A 20,302-nucleotide genomic window follows, 5' to 3' on the forward strand; every position below is an offset into this window, starting at 1 on the left:
AATCTTTGTATATGCTGTAACTTATGAATATTTATCAATTACATTTATAAGGGTCTGAAATAAAAATAAAAAAATTAAAGATAAACATTTTCATATAAAATATAAATACAGGGTATTTAATAGCGCCATACTTTGAATCCACTCAACAGTGGCGGCTGCACGATAATCATATTTTGCGTATTTTCAGCTGTACACACTGCTGGTCACACTTGGCACACATTTAGCTCCAGCTGAAATACGTCACATACACACAGACGTTCGCGCACACACATGGACACTTCTGGAGCGCGCCTATAAAATGAGCAAAACACGACGCGCTCTCGAACAGTCGCTCGACTTACGGAGATAAAACGCGGCGACCGTCCCAATCAGTCGACGTACAGCGCTGCAACAACAAAGACCACGACTAGAACACTAAGAACTGAGTGCAAAAGTAAATAAATAGCGAGTTTTGACTGTGTTTTGATACGCGTGGCGCACAAATCAAGCAAAAACAGTGTGGCAAACCCAACTAGAAGAAAAATAATTTGGCCAGCCATAAACTAATTTTTATGGCTCAGCAGCATCAAAAAAACATAAGCAGCAGCAGCAATAGCAACAGCAGCTAGCAAACACACAACAGCAGACAACAAACAACATTGCTGATTTATACAAATACAAATAGTTCACTTTTTGAAACAAAGCGATTTAAAGCACAATTGATATATTGTTGTAATTATTATAGTTGTTTTGTTGCTGTTGTTGTTGTTATTCGAACTGCACGCAAAAGACTTTTGCCAGCTGTTCGTTGGAGCGAAATTGCGGTAAAAGCACAATACACCAAAAGTCGGAAAATCCAATAAGAAAAGCGAGAGTGTACTTGTGGGTGTATCTGTGTGTGTAAGCGGGGCCCCGGTCAACGTCCTGCCTAAAAGTAGGGTTATGTACGCTCGTATCCTCGCTGCTGCTATCGTCGGCTGCTGCTGAAGGTGAGCGAAGGACATTGCGCCTGCCGGCTGCTATACCACGTAGTAAAGGCGACCCACTGAGCCACAACTGATTCTAAAAAAAAAATACCAACACTCACAAAAGACACTCAACATGCGCATTTTTCCTGTACGCCTCTCGGCCGCCTCGTCCTCGATGGCGAGCCTGGCCAAAATGTTGGATTTCTACTCGGGCTTCAATCCGTCGCCGCTGTCAATAAAACAGTTTATGGATTTTGGTGAGTTGGTCTATTTTTGGTAAATAATTCAATGTGCTTGAGTCCTTGCCGGCTTTCGTTAGGTTTCGCTCGAGCTCTGCCATAACAAGTGCGCGCTCTCTTTCTCTCTCACACTCACTCAATCTTCTACTATGCGCGAGAACAATCTTGTATAACAATAAACACTTGATATCTTTACTGACGTCATTAGATTCAACGCTTTTGATCTACGTTACTTGCATAACGTGCCAAACCGAATAAATTGTTATTGTTGTTCTTGGTTTAAGTTGGCGATTGAAAAGCACTCAAAATTAGCAGAAACAGCTCAGTACGTGACATAGCTGGACTATGTTGTGATCTTGCGTAACGTAAGCTCACTCAACTTGACGAAAGAAGAGAGCGAGAGCAGTGGTTAATTAAGATGCACTCAAACATTTGCGCTCAATATGGAAAATATGCTCAGCAGCTTGGCTTTGTGGATTTTAGATTTTTGCTTATACATACATAGCTGGACTGCGCAAATTGCCGTTATCTAATATTCAATTTAATTTCATTGAATTGTCAATTAAGCAGCTACTACTGTACAACAAACTGTTGACTGTGCACTGACAGAGATAGAGAGAGAGAGAGAGAGTAATAGAGAACATAAATAAATAGCCATCTCAATTGCACGCTCCAATGTGTAAAACTATAGAAAACGGAAGTTCCCACAAATGAGCTTAGTTTTCATTAGCCGTCAACAATAAATGACAATGAAATGCTATACTCTTGCTACAAGTCGCTTAGCCTCCCGTCCCCCGCCCCGCTGCCACCCAGGCCCACCCACCAGTTGCAATGACTGGGCTCGTGCGACCCAAGGACGTTTCAATGTCAATTATATATATATGTGAATATATAGACAAATATATAGATCCACGCGGATATATAGACAAAGTTCCTACATATATAGACATGTACATAAATGCATTTATAAGACTGTTCTAAGCTGCACGAAAACCTGCCTCAATAAGCGAGACTTTGCTAGCTGTAGTATGACACGATGTGCTACCCTGTAAGCGCGCATAAAGTGTTATATAAGGTGAGAAAAAGGCTGTATTTGTATATATAACTTAGTTTTAAGCCAGAATAGGTTCAAAATATATTGTATTTTTAAAATCTGGCCTAAGGCTTAACTTTTTTATAGCAATTGCACTTTTTATCTTTTAAAATGAAAAATTATCTAATTTACCTAAGAAAAATATGACTCAGCCAAAAAGCAAAAAAAAAAGTACGCAAGTCAAACAAAAAAACTATTGGAAATGTATGTTTAAAAATAAATACCTAAAAAGCAATTATCCCAAAAAATGAAGATATATGTATGTATTCATCTAATATAAATGAAAATGTCAAATATGGTATATATATGAAATATATAGTTAATTAAAAAAGAAGCAAATGTATTTTTGCATATGTCTAATATTTGAAAGAAGTACAGTCTTTGTTTTTTGCACAAAACATTTCTTGAGTATGCAATATTTCTTCGATGTGTAACTCTGATTAACACTCAATATTAAATTGAAGAAAAAATAAAGAAATAAGCTCTATTAACTGTGTAGAAGTCTAACTGGCTTATCAGTTCTATAGTTCCATTTTTTCTGAGGGCAAACGTACATAAATGAACATAAGTTTGTATGCTTTGTTGTGTCGTTTACCTTCTGTATACGATATCAATGATGCTCAGCAGTCTCTACTTGTACTTGTGTCGTTGCTAACCTCTAAATACCGTTCGGTTGTTTTCCTAATGAGTCTACGTCTTTGTATGCCTTTCCACTATATATTTACTATTACATCTTCATTAAGTTTCAAGCACGTAGCTGCTGTCACTCCTAATATCGCTCAGGACTCTCAGCCCATGGCCCCATGCTGATGGGGAGGTATATACCCCTGCTCTCTGTCTCTATAGGGTATTACGCACGTTCCTTCCACCTAAGCTACTGTCACTCACAATATGCCCTTAAAGTATATTACTAAAGTACAGCTCGCACGACCTTCAACTCTTGCCATAGTCTCCTCTTCGCATACCCCTCCTCTTGCTATCTTTATAGGGTATCGCACACACGACCTTCTCCCCAGGCGACTATCGCTCTTTCTTAGGCATTTCATAGAAACAGCAACAACAGCAACAACAACAAATGTTCTCAGCCAACGACTTGGAAACAATGCGTTCAAGCCAAGTGGCTGAAGGGCCTAGATGTGACGATGTCCTAGTGGAACCGGTTAGGGGGTCTGGCCCTAAGAGGAGGCTGTTGTTCTATTAATAAAGTGGGCTAGGCCAGGCCGAAGGTTTCTTCTTGTTTTTGTCGTTTTGTTATTAATAGAAATTGTACGAAAAACAGGCTCGTGGACAACATTGGAATATATATAGCCCCCATATAACCCCTGAGTAAACCCCATTTTATCCATTATTTATTATCTTTTGTTTTCGCTTTACTGAAGTGCAAAACAAAATTACTACACAATCAAATATCAATATACTTGATATATACAGACATATATATAAGTAAATGGCGACATATGTATATACCCGACTCTCCATGAACTTTCGATGCGAGCGATAAGATTTGCACAACTTTTGTGACCAACTGTACTTGAATATGCCACGACATGGAATAAATTGTATGAGCTCAGAGCAATTGCTCCATAGATAAAACATGAGAATCGGCTCAGCTGAACTAATTAACAACTTGTCGAGAGTGTAATAGATACAGATTTCGCACATATATAGCACAGATATCGTGGATTATCTTTTATGGCCTACACTTGCTGTAGTATGCGAAAATTTTTTGGTATTATCAGCTTGCAATATGCAAACCCATATTAAATAATACGAAAACTCTTCACTTCAGATTGTTGCTAATTGTTATTTATTATTAAGCTACTGACATCAGACAGTCGAGCCTCGCTAGAGTGAATGATAATGGTTATATGAGTGCCTGAAGTTGTTGATCAGAAATTACTATATAAAATTTGATTCTAAAAAAAGTTTTTTTTAGACATTGTAAACTTTACGTTAATTAGTATAATTAGAGAGTCTTTAAATTATAGGGTATTAATAATATACCTCAAATGATATAAAGTATAAAATATTCTATCTGAAACGATCTTCTTATTTGCGGAGAGTATAGTTTTTGAAGCTTTTATACTATAGGATTTAACTATATGGTCTCCACTTAAACTATGTCTCATAGTCTCATAGTATAGTGAATTCTACCAGATCTCTGGAATCACTAGTTTGTCATTAAAGTCTTTTCAGTATTTTTCAAAGAAAAATTAAAAATATTGTTTAATTATATATTATATATTCAGTTATGCCAGGCAAACTGTTCGTCTGTCTTACTTCAAAAAGCAGAAATTTCCAGTTTGGCAATGCTTTAAAGATAACTCATACATATATTGTAGAATAACTAAAAAATATTCCAATATACAGTCGGCTGGTCAAAGTTCTAATGGTACAGTGAAGCTTCTATGTGTTTTAAATTATATAATATAGAGAACCATCTCATGTATAGAATGCATTCAACTGAATCCTTATCAACGGCTTTAGATTTAGATCTTATATATCTGTTATGATATTTGTTTACAAGTGCAAGTGTGCCAAAAAAAAAAAAAAAAAAAAAAAAAAAAAAAAAAAAAAAAAAAAAAAAAAAAAAAAAAAAACATTTCATTGAAACAGTCATTGTCGTATTAAATTTAAGATTATATATAGGTATATATATACCTATAAACGACCTTAATCACTTTCGCTATCAGTTGGCCAACGAGCAAAAAACAATATGTCAGAGCACATATAAAAAATATTTGATATGGCGAATTCGGAGGCTCGTTTTGATTATGCGAACGACCAAATCATGTGCCAAAAATGTCTATAGTATATTTCTTTATTTTTTTCAAAGAAATCAAATCGTGTGAAAATATTCAAAAAAAATAAAATAAAATAACAAATTGCAGCGACTAAAGTCGACTAAATATATAAACACGACTTTTTTTCTTTTTTTAATGGAAAATTTTTTGACGCATTCGTTAAGTATACGACATTATATTATATGGTATATTGAGTATACGTACCTGGTACATGACCATCTAAAGAAATGGAAATGGCAAAGAACTGTTAGCAGCATCAGACTGAACAGCGGTTTCTAGACTTTGGGCACATCTTGAACTTTGGATCCTTCTACCAACCGGTTTCGTGTAGCCAAAATAAAGAGAGCGAGAAAAAAACAAAATAAATATAAATAAATGCAAACGCAGACGTCAAGATTTAACCCAAATAGAAGAGGAAGCACAACAAAGAAATGAAAAAATAACAGAAAAAAATTGCCAAAAAAGTCGAAGAAAAAGAGAGACAGAGAGAGACACCCCCGTGTTTTTTCTATACTCGTGATTATAATGACAGCCACACGCGCCTCGTTATTTTCCACGCACTTGCTGGCTAGACTGCAGGGTATATTATTTGCTTTTTTCTTTTCAACAGTTATCTTCGATGAAAGAAAAAACTAATAGGTATGTTTAGTGTCTGAAAATTGAGCGACATATGCTAAATTTCAGCTATTACAGAAGTCATTTGCCACTCATTTGCGGCTTTCGTCAAGTTTTTAGCGTTTGCAACTGTAAATTAATGCTGTGTAAGGCAACACAAAGTTCACCAATCCAGCAATGAGCTCTTAGCACATACAATGTAGGCACATACATATGTATGCATGTATGTGTGTTCTTTTTCGTTTCTTTCTTTTGCTTTGCCTTGCGAGAAGTTTGTGTGTGTGCGTTAATTCGCTCGCACGTTTGCTTGTAGTCGGGCAAAAGGGGCCCGACAAAGGCGAATGTGAGTCGAATATACGCAAAAGATGATGATTGTCGGTAAAAGTGGATCTAATAAATACGCTGATGCCATAGCGAATGTTGCTGACACACTCACAGACATACGTACATATACATACATATAATATGCTGTGGGCGTGCCTTGCTGCTGTTGTGACGTCACTGCGTCACAGCAAAGGCTGCTCAAGTGGCTATTTTCGCAAATGAATATAAATGAAATGGAAATGGAAATAGAAATTGAATTCTAACTGTAATTGCAGTCTGTTCAGCTTATTTTACTCAACTTGAACTATCCCTGACCTTGGTTCGGCTTGACTCCAGTGGGGTGTGCGTATGTGTGTGTGTGTGTTACCATTGCGTGACGTTCTAAATTATTTATTGCATTTTCCAGCACTGCACTGCGATTGAGTAATTGTGTGTTGAATGGCTAAACAGTTAACAAGACGCAGGAAAAGCACTCAATTGAGTACTAATTGAATTCGTGACGATGAAATTTGTCACCTGCCAATATCTAATTTGGGTATTCATTTATAGTATATATACACATACATACATATGTACATACATATAAGATATTTGATCGAGTACTTTGCCCAGACGCAGGCATTAACAAACAATTATTTGCTAATAAAGTTTTGTTATCACGCGAGCTGCAATGAAAGTGAGGCCAGACGCTTATCACTGGCAATGCATCAAAGCGTTTGCCAAGTGCCAGACAGGTCCAATCAAATGACCAAAATCTTCTTTTTGTTTGCAAGCAGCTAGCACTCAGAACAATAACATCACACATACATGCACACACTCACACACAATTTCATCGTCATATCAAAATAAGCGCTGAAAGCGGAAGGCTACAACAAAGCATAAATAAATATTCATACACGTACATACATGTGTATGTATGTATTGTGAGGTCAGTTTGTGGGTGCGTGTGCGGGAGTGAGGGGGACAGGCGCTAAATTGTTGCGCGTGTTTGTCTCTGTCTGCTCGCTCACTCTTGCTGTGCGTCTCTCTATTTCCAGCCGGTAGTTTCTCGCAAATTCTAACTGGGCTGACGTCGCTGCTTGTTTTGATTCTGGATTTTTTATTTTGGCTTGTTTTTGTTGTGTTTTATGCTCGCCGCCGTATTTATTATAACTTGTTTTTATTGATTCTGTTTTGTTTTTTGAATTCGTTACAATAGCAGCTCACACATAAGAAAATGGCCGACAAAGCTATCGTAACACTTATGACTAACGGCAATAACAACACACACACACACACTCACATGGGTATGCGTGTATTTAGTTTCTTTTTGCATACCGATATTCGTCGTAAATTTTTTGTGTTTGGCCCACCGTAAATGTTGACACTCTTCGATTGCCCCCAACTGGACTCCGCTTATCAGAGAGCCTCTCACTTAGATTAGAGCGTACACGCGTGCACAGCAATCAACGAAAAACAAAAAGAGAGGCGTGCCCTGCCAAATTTTGTCAACAGATGGCGCTGTACAGTTCAAGGTCTATATGTGTTTACACATAATTGTATTTGAATTCATGTTCGTTGTTTCGTTGAGTTCCCTGTGCTTATCTCTCGTCTGCCGCTCTCTCCCTATCGCATGTTGCTGCTTTCTCATTGCGGTTTTGTTTTTGTTACGAAATTGTTGACGAGACGAGAAAAACACAAAATGCGAAAAATAAAAAATAAATGAAAAGTACAAAGTTTTAGCTCGGCTTTGTTATTTTTTTTTTTTTTTTTTTTATATGTGCATAAATGACTAAAGCACTTTTCGTTTCTGGCTCTTGACTTGAGCTCGTTAATCAATTAAGCTGAAATGGAATGAAGTGGGTACGAGTGTATATGTATAGTATACACAATTAAAGCTTGTAATGCTTTCAGCTTGACAGAAGAAATTTAATTCTATTGATCAATCAAGCTAATTTTGATAGAAATTGCAAATGCATTTATGATAAAGACTTTATATGTTTCTACATACCCAATGTCTTACCATTTACACATTGTATATTCATGGCAGTGCTCTATTCCATTAAACATACATACATACATATGTATGTACATATGTATATCGTCTATTACTAAGCCATTGACTGAGTGCATGATCGATGCAAATGCGATTCGGTTCCGACTGAATGGAACTATGATTGATAAGCCAAACTAGAACATTATATAGAATTCGATTATATGAATTCGATTATATGCTCGAAGTAGTGTAAGATATTTCAATAATAATCCAAGCTTTCTAGGCTTTTTACTAGAGCCATTGGGATAATTATTAGTTAAGATCTCATAAACTCTATACTATACATATAACAGCTCTTTACATGTCCCATCTAACCATCTGTCTCCCTCTCTCTTACAGGTCAAAATGCATGCGAAAAGAAATCCTTTATATTTCTGCGCAAGGAGCTGCCCGTGCGGCTGGCGAACATCATGAAGGAGATTGCTCTACTGCCCGACAATCTGCTGCACACGCGATCCGTGAGCGAGGTGAGCTCGTGGTATGTGAAGAGCTTCGAGGATGTGCTGGAGTACGAGAAGGTGGAGCCCACGCACGAAAATCTGCAAAAGTATGAACCTACCTATATATAACATCTACTCTAGAGAGTCTATAGCAAAAGTCTCTTTGGATTTCTTACAGATTTGTTCGCGATTTGGATCTCATTAGGAATCGTCACAATGATGTGGTGCAGACCATGGCGCAGGGCGTCATCGAGATGAAGGAGAACGAGGGCGGCAATGTGGAAGCGCCCACGGAGAGCTCCATACAATATTTCCTCGATCGGCTCTACATGTCGCGCATTAGCATACGAATGCTGATCAATCAGCACAGTGAGTGTGAAATGATCTCACTATATGTTATATATAAATATTATCTCTCTCTCTCTCTCTCTCTGTCTCTGTCTCTCTTCCCTTGTAGCTCTGCTGTTTGGCTCCAGTCCGCATTCGCAGGGCCGTCACATTGGCTGCCTGGATCCCGCCTGCGATATCTCCGATGTGGTGCGCGACGCCTACGAGAACGCGCGCTTCCTCTGTGATCAGTACTACTTGACCAGTCCGGCTCTGGAGATCCAGCAGCACAGCTCGACCGATGAGGCCATACCCATACGCACTGTCTACGTGCCTTCGCATTTGTACTATATGCTCTTTGAGCTGTTTAAGAACTCGATGCGCGCCGTTGTCGAGCATCACAACCAGGACAGCTGCGACTCGCTGCCGCCGCTCAAGGTGCACATCTGTCGCGGCAAGGAGGACATATGCGTCAAGATCTCCGATCAGGGCGGCGGCATCCCGCGCTCCCAGTCCGATCAGCTGTTCAAGTACATGTACAGCACGGCGCCTCAGCCATCCAAGTCGGATCTGCACACGGTGCCGCTGGCTGGCTATGGCTACGGCCTGCCCATCTCCCGGCTCTATGCTCGCTATTTCCATGGCGACATTGTGCTGCTGTCCTGCGAGGGCTTTGGCACCGATGCCATTATCTACCTGAAGGTTAGCTCCATCCTTATCTCTGTATTTCGCTTCTCAACTAACTTTCCCGTTACTCTCGCTTTCAGGCACTTTCCGATGAGGCCAACGAGCTGTTGCCCATCTTCAATAAGACGAGCTCAAAGTTCTATAGGGCCACGGTGCCCACAGGTGACTGGTCCAATCAGGTAAAATACGTTAAGAAGAAGACGAGCGTCGTTCGCCAATAAGACAGGCTGTGTCAATGTGTGTGTGCGTGCGTGCGTGTGTGTGTGTGTGTGTGTGTGTGCAGCCAAATAATCCCGAGTTAAATCCCCTCCCAGCATGTGGATGATGGAACCCTCGCTTAAGCCCAAAGTCGTAAAATGTATTTAATTTTAAATTAATTATTTGTTAAAAGCCTAATTTAATGTAGCTTGTCTATATGTTTTCCCCGATCCTAATCGAACTAATTTTGCATTTTGTCATTGATTGAGTTGACATTCCGAAATTCTGAAAGATTTCGCAAGGGTTTAAAACATGGAGCATAGGCTTTCATTTTGTTTTAGTTCTTAAGCACGATAAAGTCTTATATATTTTATATACAAAATATATATATACATGTACACATAAATCCATATTTATATTTATTGCAAAGTCTATTTACCCAATGCATAGACAGAGCATATAAAACAAAGTCTAGAAACGATTTACGAAATTAGTCTTCTCATAATGTGAATTAGTCTGTAAGCTACGAGAATATAATTAAATTATATATATGTTTTATCGAGCACACACCTTATAATAATATATACACACCTGCACATATACCCCATACAGTACAATACATTTAATGCTCTTTATTTCTTAAGTTATACTGAAGTTTTAATTCAATAAACTGGTTGAAATCTTTATACACCCAACACACCAAACCAAATTTTTGTTGTTCTTGTTTTTTGTTTTTTGTTTATCCCAATTTATAGCTAACCAATTAACCAATTCCTGATAATCCTATGGTTTCTGGGTTTATATAAAGGTGATTCCTTTTTTATATAAAAGATATCGAATTTTTAATGCGAATAACTCAAGTTTTAGAAGGGTATTATTTAAGGCATAAATCTTTATTCTACTGGGGATACTCACGAGTCTGTCAACATATATGTATATTTTTAAGTTCAGGTTACCTTGGCCTATTCGAAATTCTATTGCAAATTGCCATAGTTTACATTGGATATACTTTGGTAGATTTTGAAACTGGAAATCGATCAAAAATTTTACTAAATTGCTACATCACAACTTGAAAATAATTTAAAATAGTTTAATTTTGAACTTACCGAATTACGTATACGTATATATGTATATTCCCAAGTTATCGTGAGAAGTTCTCGCCTCAACGTAGCATACTTTAGGGCTAGTTTAAAAGGTTTTGCTTGCTGTGCCTGTTTGGTCTATCCCGTACAACTTCCTTCCTTCCTTATCCTCTTTCGTTGTCTCGATTTCTATTAGTTTATGACTTTTGATTTTTTTTTCAGCTTCTTTATTTCTTTTTCCTTGTTATTGCTCTTAAACTTATTTTCCTTAAATTTCTTTCAGAACTTTTCCAATCGTTGGCGTTATTTATATGGTTTCTTGAAAAATTTATGAATACTCTTTAAAGACTGCACCAATTGTATAGGGTATTTCAACTACAGCACTGCTTAGGAAACTATTCAATTTACAATTTTTAATAATTTTAGTTATTTATAAATGAAAAGTAGAAATTATACAAATTATATTTAAAGATGGATAAGGATAGAGGCTAACGAATAATTCAGTCGTGAATTTGATGAGAGGCAACTGAAACTCAATTCAGACTTTTCTTATAAAGACTTAACTTATTTAGTTATTAAATTAAAATTTTGATTTGCTTTCAATAAAACTCTATAAACAACTCTTGTCCACTATATACCCTGTAATGCTGCTAATGGTGTTGGTTCAAGCACAAAGCCCACACAAAGTATTTAAATTTTAGGAATTTTGATTGTCTAACTGAATTGATTGATTGATTACAGAGCTCGGACATGAATGCGAGGCAGCTAAATGCGACCATATCGAGACGCTACAGCGACTTGGAATAGAGAATCGTCACGCAAAAAAAAAAAAAAAAACACTCAGGACAAACTGCGAGCAAAAATAGATTATAAAACAGAGAACTACAAGATATATACTTATACAAATATATAAAGAGAGAGAGCATATTATAAAAGTATATATACATATATATGATATATATACACTATATCACTAGACCTAGGCAAACTGCATTCCCAGACAACGGCAACAGCAATGACAACGTTTTTGTATTTAAATTTGTATTCATGGCAGTTAAAGCGTTAAGTTTTTAAAATTGTTGAAATAAAACTGTTAAAAATCAACCAAAAATGCATATTTTATGAATGAAAATGGAAAATCAACTATTTTTTAAGCGCTACATTTTATTTTTACATCATAATAAATATTGTTCATGTTGCAGAGAGACAGAGAGATATATATATATATATAGATATAGATTGATAGACATATTTATATGGAATATCTGTTAGATTATAATAATATTCATTTAGTTTTCCTTTTTGTTTACAATTATTTTATACAAAATTCTCACATTTAGTTTGTTTAGCTTTTGCACATTATCACGAGATTTCGTTATTTATTTTGCTCGGCATTTGACATTGATTTAAACTATTTAACTAGAGCAACAATTGATTCGTTTAAACAAAGTGCATTGGATTCGATAATATATATATATATATATATATATATATATATATATATATATATATATATATATATATATATATATATATATATATAGATTCATATATATATTTAATAATCATACATAATATGCAATATAAAATTATATAAACAATAATACACATATATTTATAAATCAAGCGCGAAACTCAACGAACAATTTCTCCTTACGCAGCAGGCAATTATATATACATATATAAATATCTCTATATATATATGTAAATTGCAAATAGGCTATAAATAGCTATAAACTGTATACGCTCATATATATAGTAACACAACTTTTCATTCGGATCGATCGATATTGCAGCAAATGGCGTGGTTAGCACCGCTTTCGATCTACTGCTGCCGCCGCCGCTCTTCCTCTTCCTCTTCCCCTTCCTCTTTCTCCTTCACTTGCGCAACGGATCCAAACTCTCCAATGAGAAGTCATCAATGTTAAGTTGACTCTGCAAACATATATAGATTATATATAAATAACTGTGGCATTTGGTGTATATTTCTAGGGCTTTATAAGGCTATATAATCATGTTTCATCAGTCATACATCTTCAGTCAATCATATCACTCCCTCAACTAATTCACTACAATCCAAAATCGAATTGCTAATCTCCAGTCAATCATGCCATCAATCCTCTATATCGAATTGTTCTTCTGAATTCCTGTGGATTCTTCAGCCTGTCAATCACTCCCTCAATCAAAGCTCACCTTGAACACGCTGGGCCCGTTGTTCATTTCGAATGGATCGGAGCCAAACAGATCCGTATTGCCATTCAAGCCATTGTTGCCGCTATTGGACACCGAGGTGCTGCGACGTGGTGCCGCAATCTTTGGCGGCGGTGCCACTGTTGATCAATCATGCAAAGAAATGAACAGTTATTGATTGATCACTCTCAATACATTTGAAATGGACCTACATAGAGGTGGCGTGATGTTCAGCTCGCTGGAGAAGCCGCTGCTGTTGATGCTGTTGTTGTTGTTGTTGTTATTTAGACTGCTGTTGTTGTTATTTAGGCTACTGTTGTTGTTGTTGTTGTTGTTGAAGAAAAGCTGCTGGCCAAAGCTCTTGGATGGCTCAAAGCCAAACAGATCGTTGCTAATGGCATTACGTCCATTGCTCAGATTATCCTGTATCTCATCGGCCCGTGGATCGAAATCACTATCCGAATCCGAATTCAAGAGCAGCTCGTCCATTTTCTGGCTATTGCTCTTGCCACCACCGCCGCTGCTGCTGCTGCTCATCTGGCTGGACAGATTGCTCCGCGGCGGCACAATTGGCAAGAACGAATTGGGGGACGACGAATGTGTCGAGGAGGCGGTCATCGAATTGGTATCAATCAGCAACTTGTCCTCATCTGACCAAAATGATTGAAAGGTTTAATTGAATTCTACGTTTGCATGATCAATCAAGACTTACCCAGCTTGCCATTGCTCAGCTGTTCGGTGCCATTCAGCTCCTGGCTGGGCACCTCGACAATATCCTTGACGCCCAGCTTATAGAGCATTGCATCCAGCTCGCCCTTTGGCAATTTGTTCGACAGTTCGCGCAGTCGCTCTTTGTATATCGAAATTGTCTGCTGCAGATGCGCAATTTGTTGCTGCGCCTTGTGTAGATTTGTCTTCTCATTGCTGTCCATGAATTTTCTGTGCAGAGGAAAGAAAAGAAGTGAGTGATTGATTGACTGATTGATGATTGGTAAAACTAAGCTAGCAAGCTATAGCTAAGTTTTTCGTTTTCATAAAATGAAGTAGAAAATCGAATGCTGACTGCATTGAAATTGAAACCGGATTGACTGATTGAAAGAACGATTGATGATTGAAGCACAGCTTGAACTGTAGGAGCTAAAAGCCTGCATCTGATTTCAGAGAGAAATACTGAGAAAATATGAATACCTAAATGAAATGCCAGCCAATTCATAATGATTGATAGACTGAATGATTGATGAACAACACACAGGGTAAGCTATAAGAGCCAGAGAACTGAATCTAATGGTAACAACTCTAAACTAATTCTCATACATTTCCAATGCCAATTGAATAGCTAAAGGTAAGCCAAACCCACCTGTAGGCCAAATCGAAGGCCTGGCCAATGGTCAACGTAATGTCCGAGGCCAATTTGTTTGATATGAAGACAAAGCACTCGTGCGTCTCCTCCGGCTTCGCGTTGCCATTCGAATTGTAGCCGTTTGTGTCTGTTGCGCCATTATCTTTCGTCTTGATTGTCTTGGCAATGAAGCTAAAGAACTTTTTCACGCCCTTCTCGTCCGCACAGTACGAGATGTTGTACAGCGGAAACTGATGAAGTATTTTGTGTGTGCGCGGCTCCTGTATGGCCACGCCCTTGATGCTAATCGTAATCTCCAGTTTCTTAAATTTCTCCTGTGTTCCCGTTTCCGCCTTCTTCATCTGTTGGGCGAATTGTAATTTACGTATTGCATCCTTGACCACTTCGATGCCTTTGGGTTGGTCCACGCTCAGGTTACCAAAGAACTGCAGATGTAGAGATAGAAGCTGGCATATTAGAAAAGGGACCTTTTTACTAGCAGATGCCCTATAGCATATTTCTGCTTAGATCCTTATTCTTCATAGACAATTAATTTCTTGTTAACTTTAGATTTCTTTTATCTCTCTCTATGAATCGTTCTCAGACTTAAACTTGTACCAATTAAATATGGATAAGTAAGTTCTCGAACCTTCGATCCCATATACCATGTTTCTATATAACATATACCATGTTTCTAGCATTCTCTGTAGGATATACACATTGCCTATACCCTATATATATTTATTTTTATATTTATCCATATAGACTTGATTTATTCATTATACAGCTTTATCGAAAGATTAAGAAGTCCCTAAAACACTTTTTACGGGGTGTACAACACTAAATAATGCATTAATGCAATTATACTTCAGACATATGAAGTGACCTTCAATTTGACTAGATTTATAGTATTTAATAAGCAGATTCGACTCCCTCTACTGCTTGATCTTGATAGTGTATTTTCTGAGTATGCCCTTTCTTCTCTCTCTCTCTCTCTCCCCCTCTCTCTCTCTCTCCCTCTCTCTCTTTCTCTCTCTCTCTCTCTCTCTCTCTCTCTCTCTCTCTCTCTCTCTCTCTGTCTGTCTGTCTCACTCTCTACTGCTATTATCTATTACATTACACAGTACATTCAGACTTCTCTCTCTGTCTCTCTCTCTCTTTCCCTTCATTTACAGGGTATTTATTTAATTTCCCCCTACCCCTTCCCCCTCATTCTATCACTCTCTTTCTTCATCCCTCTCACCTTGACTAGATAGACCGCATGTCCATTGATGAGCTGCTCCGGCGTGTGCAGCCAATTGCGCTTGCCGCTCTTCGAGTCGCCCTTGGAGTTGCCGCCGCTGCCGCTGCCGTTGCTGGCGCTGTTGTTGCCGCCGCTGCCGTTGCCGTTCGCATCGCAGCCGTCGGATGAGTCTTGTAGCTGTTGCAGTTGCTTGTCCTGCTGCTTGCTGCTGTTCTGCTTGTTCCAGAACTTGAGCTGCGACATTTTTGCAGCAGCTTTGCTGCTGGCGCTGCTGACGCTGCCGCCGCTGCCGTTATTGCCCGCTGGCTGATAAGGCATCTCTCCCGCTCTCACTTTGCTGTGCTTGGCCGTTTTTCCGTTTTATCTCTTTAGGGTTTTCGTCGTTTTGATCTGCTCAGCTCAGCTTGGCTCAGCTCAGTTCAACTCTGTAAAATGGGAGATAAAAATTTCGTTTAGAACTTTGCTCGATTGGCGATTTTCCATTGTTTGTCGTGCGGGGTTTTTCCCTTTTGTTTTGTCAGCGGAAACTTAATTTGCAAAAACAAAAAATATGTATAAAAATAAATTCCAAACGTCTTGTCCCCAGACATTTGCCATTACTAATTAATTCGTTCGTTATACAACTTGCAATGAATCTGAATGCATTCCTTGCCAGCTGGTAAGCCAATCCCCCAGTGCATCTGCATCCACACAAACATACATATATATTTACTTATATATGTATGTACATTCGTCAAGCGTCAGCTAAACCAGTTGCTCATGCAGCCGTCAGCAGTAAGCGCTAAAATAGCATTAGCAAGTTCTATGTGCTAGAAGACAGTGATGCGCACTTGGCTAGAATTTTCACAAGCTTTTTCTGTATGCAAGATTTGGCTATTTTTTTTTTTTTTTTTTTTTTTTGGCACTTTTTTAGCTAAACACCATTACATATAAGTTTACTAAATCATAGTTAAGATGCCTTCATTACTTTTTGTTAAGTTTCACATTTAGCTTCTTTATGGCCTTTTCATCAGCTAACTTGCGCAACACTGGCTTACATCAACAATCAGCTGGCTTTGACGTCACAGTGCGGCCTTTAAAGACAAAGCCAAGACAACAATAAGCCAGAGTTTCTCAGAAGCAACTGCACACAATAACACACGCAAACACACACACACACACAAACATGAAGTTGACCAAAGTTGGTATTAATAAAAAGCAAGAAATATTTTATGAGATTCTCGTGCAGTTCTCACATTTCGTGTTGTTTCTTTTTTTTTTCACCTACTGTGTCTCATAATTAAGAAAAATCTTGCTAAATATAATAAATAAACCATTGTTCATATATGTACATACAGTAGAAATACGCTGCAACGGAGTCTAAGCTTGTTTATTATTTTACTCATTGTTCTTAAAGCTTAAGAAAATGTATTTATTTTCGCAATTCTGTTTTTGTTTTGGCCAAATCTTCATTTTTTAAGGGGACTCCCAGCAAACAGGTTTTATCGACTATGCACTATAACGTATGCGCACTGTATGCATGGACATGAGTTTGATTTATTTTGAAGCTGATTTGGGAACTGGCAGCGAGGTATTAGGCAACAGCAGCAACAACAACAGCAACGGCAATAATGGCACAAAAGCGAAAGCAAAATTATCCAAAAGCGGCGACAACAACAACAATCAACAAAAGCAGCAACAACGACACAAAAATAGCACAGCGTAGCTTAACGAAACGAAATGAAAAGTGTAACACCCTGTATTTGGCATGGCAATTGTGTGCGGAATTATGGAGCCGCCGTCGCCGCTGCCGCTGCCGTCGTTGCCGCTGACTGCTGCGCAATCAAATTAAAATTAAAAATATTAAAAAAAAAAAAATTGATCAAAATACATAAGCAGACGCAGCGCTCAGCTGACACCAGCGTCAACTGCGACGAACAACAAAAGAGATAATGTCGACAATTCGTAGCCAAACCGCAATGACGTCGCGACGTCTATGTGGACGCTGACGTTGACGCAGACGCAGACGCTGACAGCTTCACGGAAGTCAACGACGCAGCCAACCCCCTTCGTTGAGTTTAGCATGCAGAATGCGTATGCTGTTTATGCGCACAGATTAGAAAAGCCAAACACAACTCAACGACAGCGCAGCATTGTAATAATTGTAAATGCAGCACATGGAGGTAGGCAAAGAGGAAGAAAGAGCGGGGTAGATCACTACGTAGGAGTGTAAAGTACAGACAATGGGATTATTGCGGTACTTCTATGTGTACTGACTGTGAAATTTTTGTTGTATACCATTTTGTTCAGCTCAGCCATCTTTATCTTCTACTCCCTCACTCTCTCTCCTTGCAGACGTTAATAACATGCTATAATTTATTTACGTGTTGGTAAACGTTGATTTATGGTTTCTTCTGTGGCCTGAAGCAGCACACCAGCAGTAGCATACTTTCTTTTAGGATTTATAATAGGTGTGCCACAGGTGTGTTTACGCAAAACCAACACCGAAAACAACGACAAACTAATGTTTGCTTACGAATGTGCGTCTCTTAAGGCTTAAGCCATTGCACAAGCAAACGATTAACAAACAACAATATCAACAACAACAATAATACAAGCACTGGCGGCGCTTTTGGGCCAAGTCAATCAAGAAAACAATAAAAACTTTCATAATTAGCGGGCGCTGCGTACTGCGTACTGCGCTTGCGTGTGTGCGTGCGTGCATAGCAAAAAGTGTGTAATTTAAACTTCATCAAACACACTGACACACTGCAGACAATTATATTTATAATTTTGCATTTGCACTTTTGCTTTTCTTTGCGTTTCTTTAACTGAAAAAACCACGCATACCGTTTGCTTAGCAAGGCGTTAAATTGATGTTAAAATACGTTTTTTTTTTTTGCAACAGTTTCGCAGTATTTTATAGAGAGTTACAGATTTTCACCGCTACAGCGCCACGGCGCCAACACGTAACGTACACGTCGGGAGACAGCTGCGTACTAAACAACAAAAAAGCAAAGCTTCAACTTTTTCAAGTCGTTTCGTTTAATTCACTTGCATTTGAGCTCAACACACACGCATACACACGAGCGCTCACATATGCTCACAAAGAGAGGAAGAGAGGGGAAGAGAAACACAATAAACAATTGTTAAGATTGCCGCTCGCTGCTGAGATAAATCGAGATTAGAGCGCACAACGGCAACATACATACATACATAGATGATGCCGCTTCTGGCAAGTGCGAGAGCACTCCGTTCATTATAACAAACAGATAAAAAAATAATTTGGTTTACAATTCGACCACAAAAATATTTTTAAACTTCACTTTAATATTAAATTTAATACACACGAATTCGCTCTCCTTGATCCCACTCATAACGTTTAATCACACTCACTCACTCATACACACTCTCTTCTCATATTTTTCTTTCTCTCGCCCACACAAACTGAAACTCTCTCGCAGATGACAGTGCAAAATGAACAACAACACACACAGCTGTAGCAAGGAGCAACTCATTAAATGATTTATTTCCAGTGTATTCCGGATTTAGATTCTAAATTTGGACAATGGGCCAAATTTACATATATCTACATACTTTTCACTTGTTAAACAATTTTCGCTAGTTTTACTCGTTAAAAATGTGAATCTTGCCTTGTGCGCTGATTGAAGAAATTAGTGCAATTGATGCGATGCGGGCGAGAGTGCGCAGCTGGAGCTGGAGGCTATACAGTTGCGGCTGTGGCACAGTTTTTACAGTTACACGCGATGCACAGTGGACAGATAATAATAATAATAACAACAACAACTATCACAAAATCGGCAACAATGGCGGGACGCTGCGGCTGGTACAAACACTAATACAGCAGCAGTAACAACAACAGCCGTTTAGATTTTGCGCGCTCTCAGTCTCCTCCTGACTAACTGCCTGTTTTGCTCTCTCTCTCTCCCTCTCGCTCGCTCTCGGTTTTGGGTGATGCGGACTCGTCGCGAATTTATTTTATTTTTATTTTTTGTCGTATTTCGTTTTATTTTCTTAATTTACTGCGCAAATTTACAACAAGCAAGATAACAGCAGCCGCAGCAGCAGCAACAACAACAAACACATCGACACTGACGATGGAATATCCTCACCACCTTCACGGTCCGTCGATTTGTTTTTACCGATCACGCGCAAGAGACTGAGGCTCGAGCTGCCGTTGCGTTGACCAAAAAGTTATGAGGCCGTTTCATTTTGCACCTGCCAGGGCTGCGTACTCGCTCGCACACAGTGCTCAGCTCAAGTGGCAGCCAATTGCAGTTGGCTGCCAAAGCAATGCGCATGTCCATCCCACTGAATGGCAGATTTCCAGTGAGCAACTCTATTTGAAGCAGGCGGAAAAGCTAATGAGCAAAAAAATACTTGGCATGCAGCCCTGGTTTCTGTGATACAGACGTAAAACTAGTTATTGCTCGCTTACGATTTGAGCATACGACTTGATGAACCTAAAGCGTGCGCTACATGTACAAAGTAATATTATAAAATGGTGAGGAAATTTGTACATTTACACAACATTTAAATTATTCTATTATTTAAATATGAACATGAAACAGTAATTTAATTTAGAATGCTCTGTCGTATAATTAGTGTATTTGAACAAGTAATTTGCACATTAACCCAATGAACTCATATACCTGACCACTTCTACTGTAGGGGATTAAGCGTAGTTTTCTCTTTTGTGGTCGAAGCACAGACACATACATAAGCGGTATGAGTAAGCG

At 38.5% G+C, this 20,302-nt stretch overlaps 2 protein-coding genes across 10 annotated transcripts; one reads left to right on the forward strand and one right to left on the reverse strand.

The window, feature by feature from the left end:
- The first annotated feature begins 247 nt into the window (after positions 1–247).
- Positions 248–12,430, forward strand: Pdk (pyruvate dehydrogenase kinase). 5 transcript variants are annotated; one of them, XM_089472014.1, is made up of 7 exons: positions 248–1,204; positions 1,962–2,261; positions 8,397–8,604; positions 8,676–8,866; positions 8,955–9,526; positions 9,592–9,690; positions 11,533–12,430. In XM_089472014.1, exons 3-7 carry the CDS (start codon positions 8,468–8,470, stop codon positions 11,596–11,598), a joined length of 1,065 nt encoding a protein of 354 aa, XP_089328140.1. In that variant the 5' UTR covers positions 248–1,204; positions 1,962–2,261; positions 8,397–8,467; the 3' UTR covers positions 11,599–12,430. The 5 variants fall into 5 exon arrangements, with proteins under 5 accessions (XP_089328140.1, XP_089328136.1, XP_089328137.1 ...); XM_089472010.1 differs by lacking the exon at positions 1,962–2,261 and having other exon boundaries at positions 249–1,204; XM_089472011.1 differs by lacking the exon at positions 1,962–2,261 and having other exon boundaries at positions 249–1,204; positions 11,075–11,606.
- On the reverse strand, positions 11,936–19,833 carry ced-6 (PTB domain-containing adapter protein ced-6). 5 transcript variants are annotated; one of them, XM_089472008.1, is made up of 7 exons: positions 19,679–19,833; positions 15,564–15,988; positions 14,339–14,766; positions 13,694–13,920; positions 13,194–13,631; positions 12,985–13,121; positions 11,936–12,726 (listed from the first exon to the last, which is right to left on the reverse strand). In XM_089472008.1, exons 2-7 carry the CDS (start codon positions 15,879–15,881, stop codon positions 12,670–12,672), a joined length of 1,605 nt encoding a protein of 534 aa, XP_089328134.1. In that variant the 5' UTR covers positions 15,882–15,988; positions 19,679–19,833; the 3' UTR covers positions 11,936–12,669. The 5 variants fall into 5 exon arrangements, with proteins under 5 accessions (XP_089328134.1, XP_089328135.1, XP_089328132.1 ...); XM_089472009.1 differs by having other exon boundaries at positions 19,676–19,831; XM_089472006.1 differs by having other exon boundaries at positions 19,196–19,699.
- Between the last annotated feature and the right edge of the window lie 469 nt (positions 19,834–20,302).

This window comes from Drosophila arizonae, chromosome 5 (genome assembly GCF_054131065.1).
Source record: "Drosophila arizonae isolate 15081-1271.41 chromosome 5, UAZ_ARI_1.0, whole genome shotgun sequence".
Classification (NCBI taxonomy): Eukaryota; Metazoa; Arthropoda; class Insecta; order Diptera; family Drosophilidae; genus Drosophila; species Drosophila arizonae.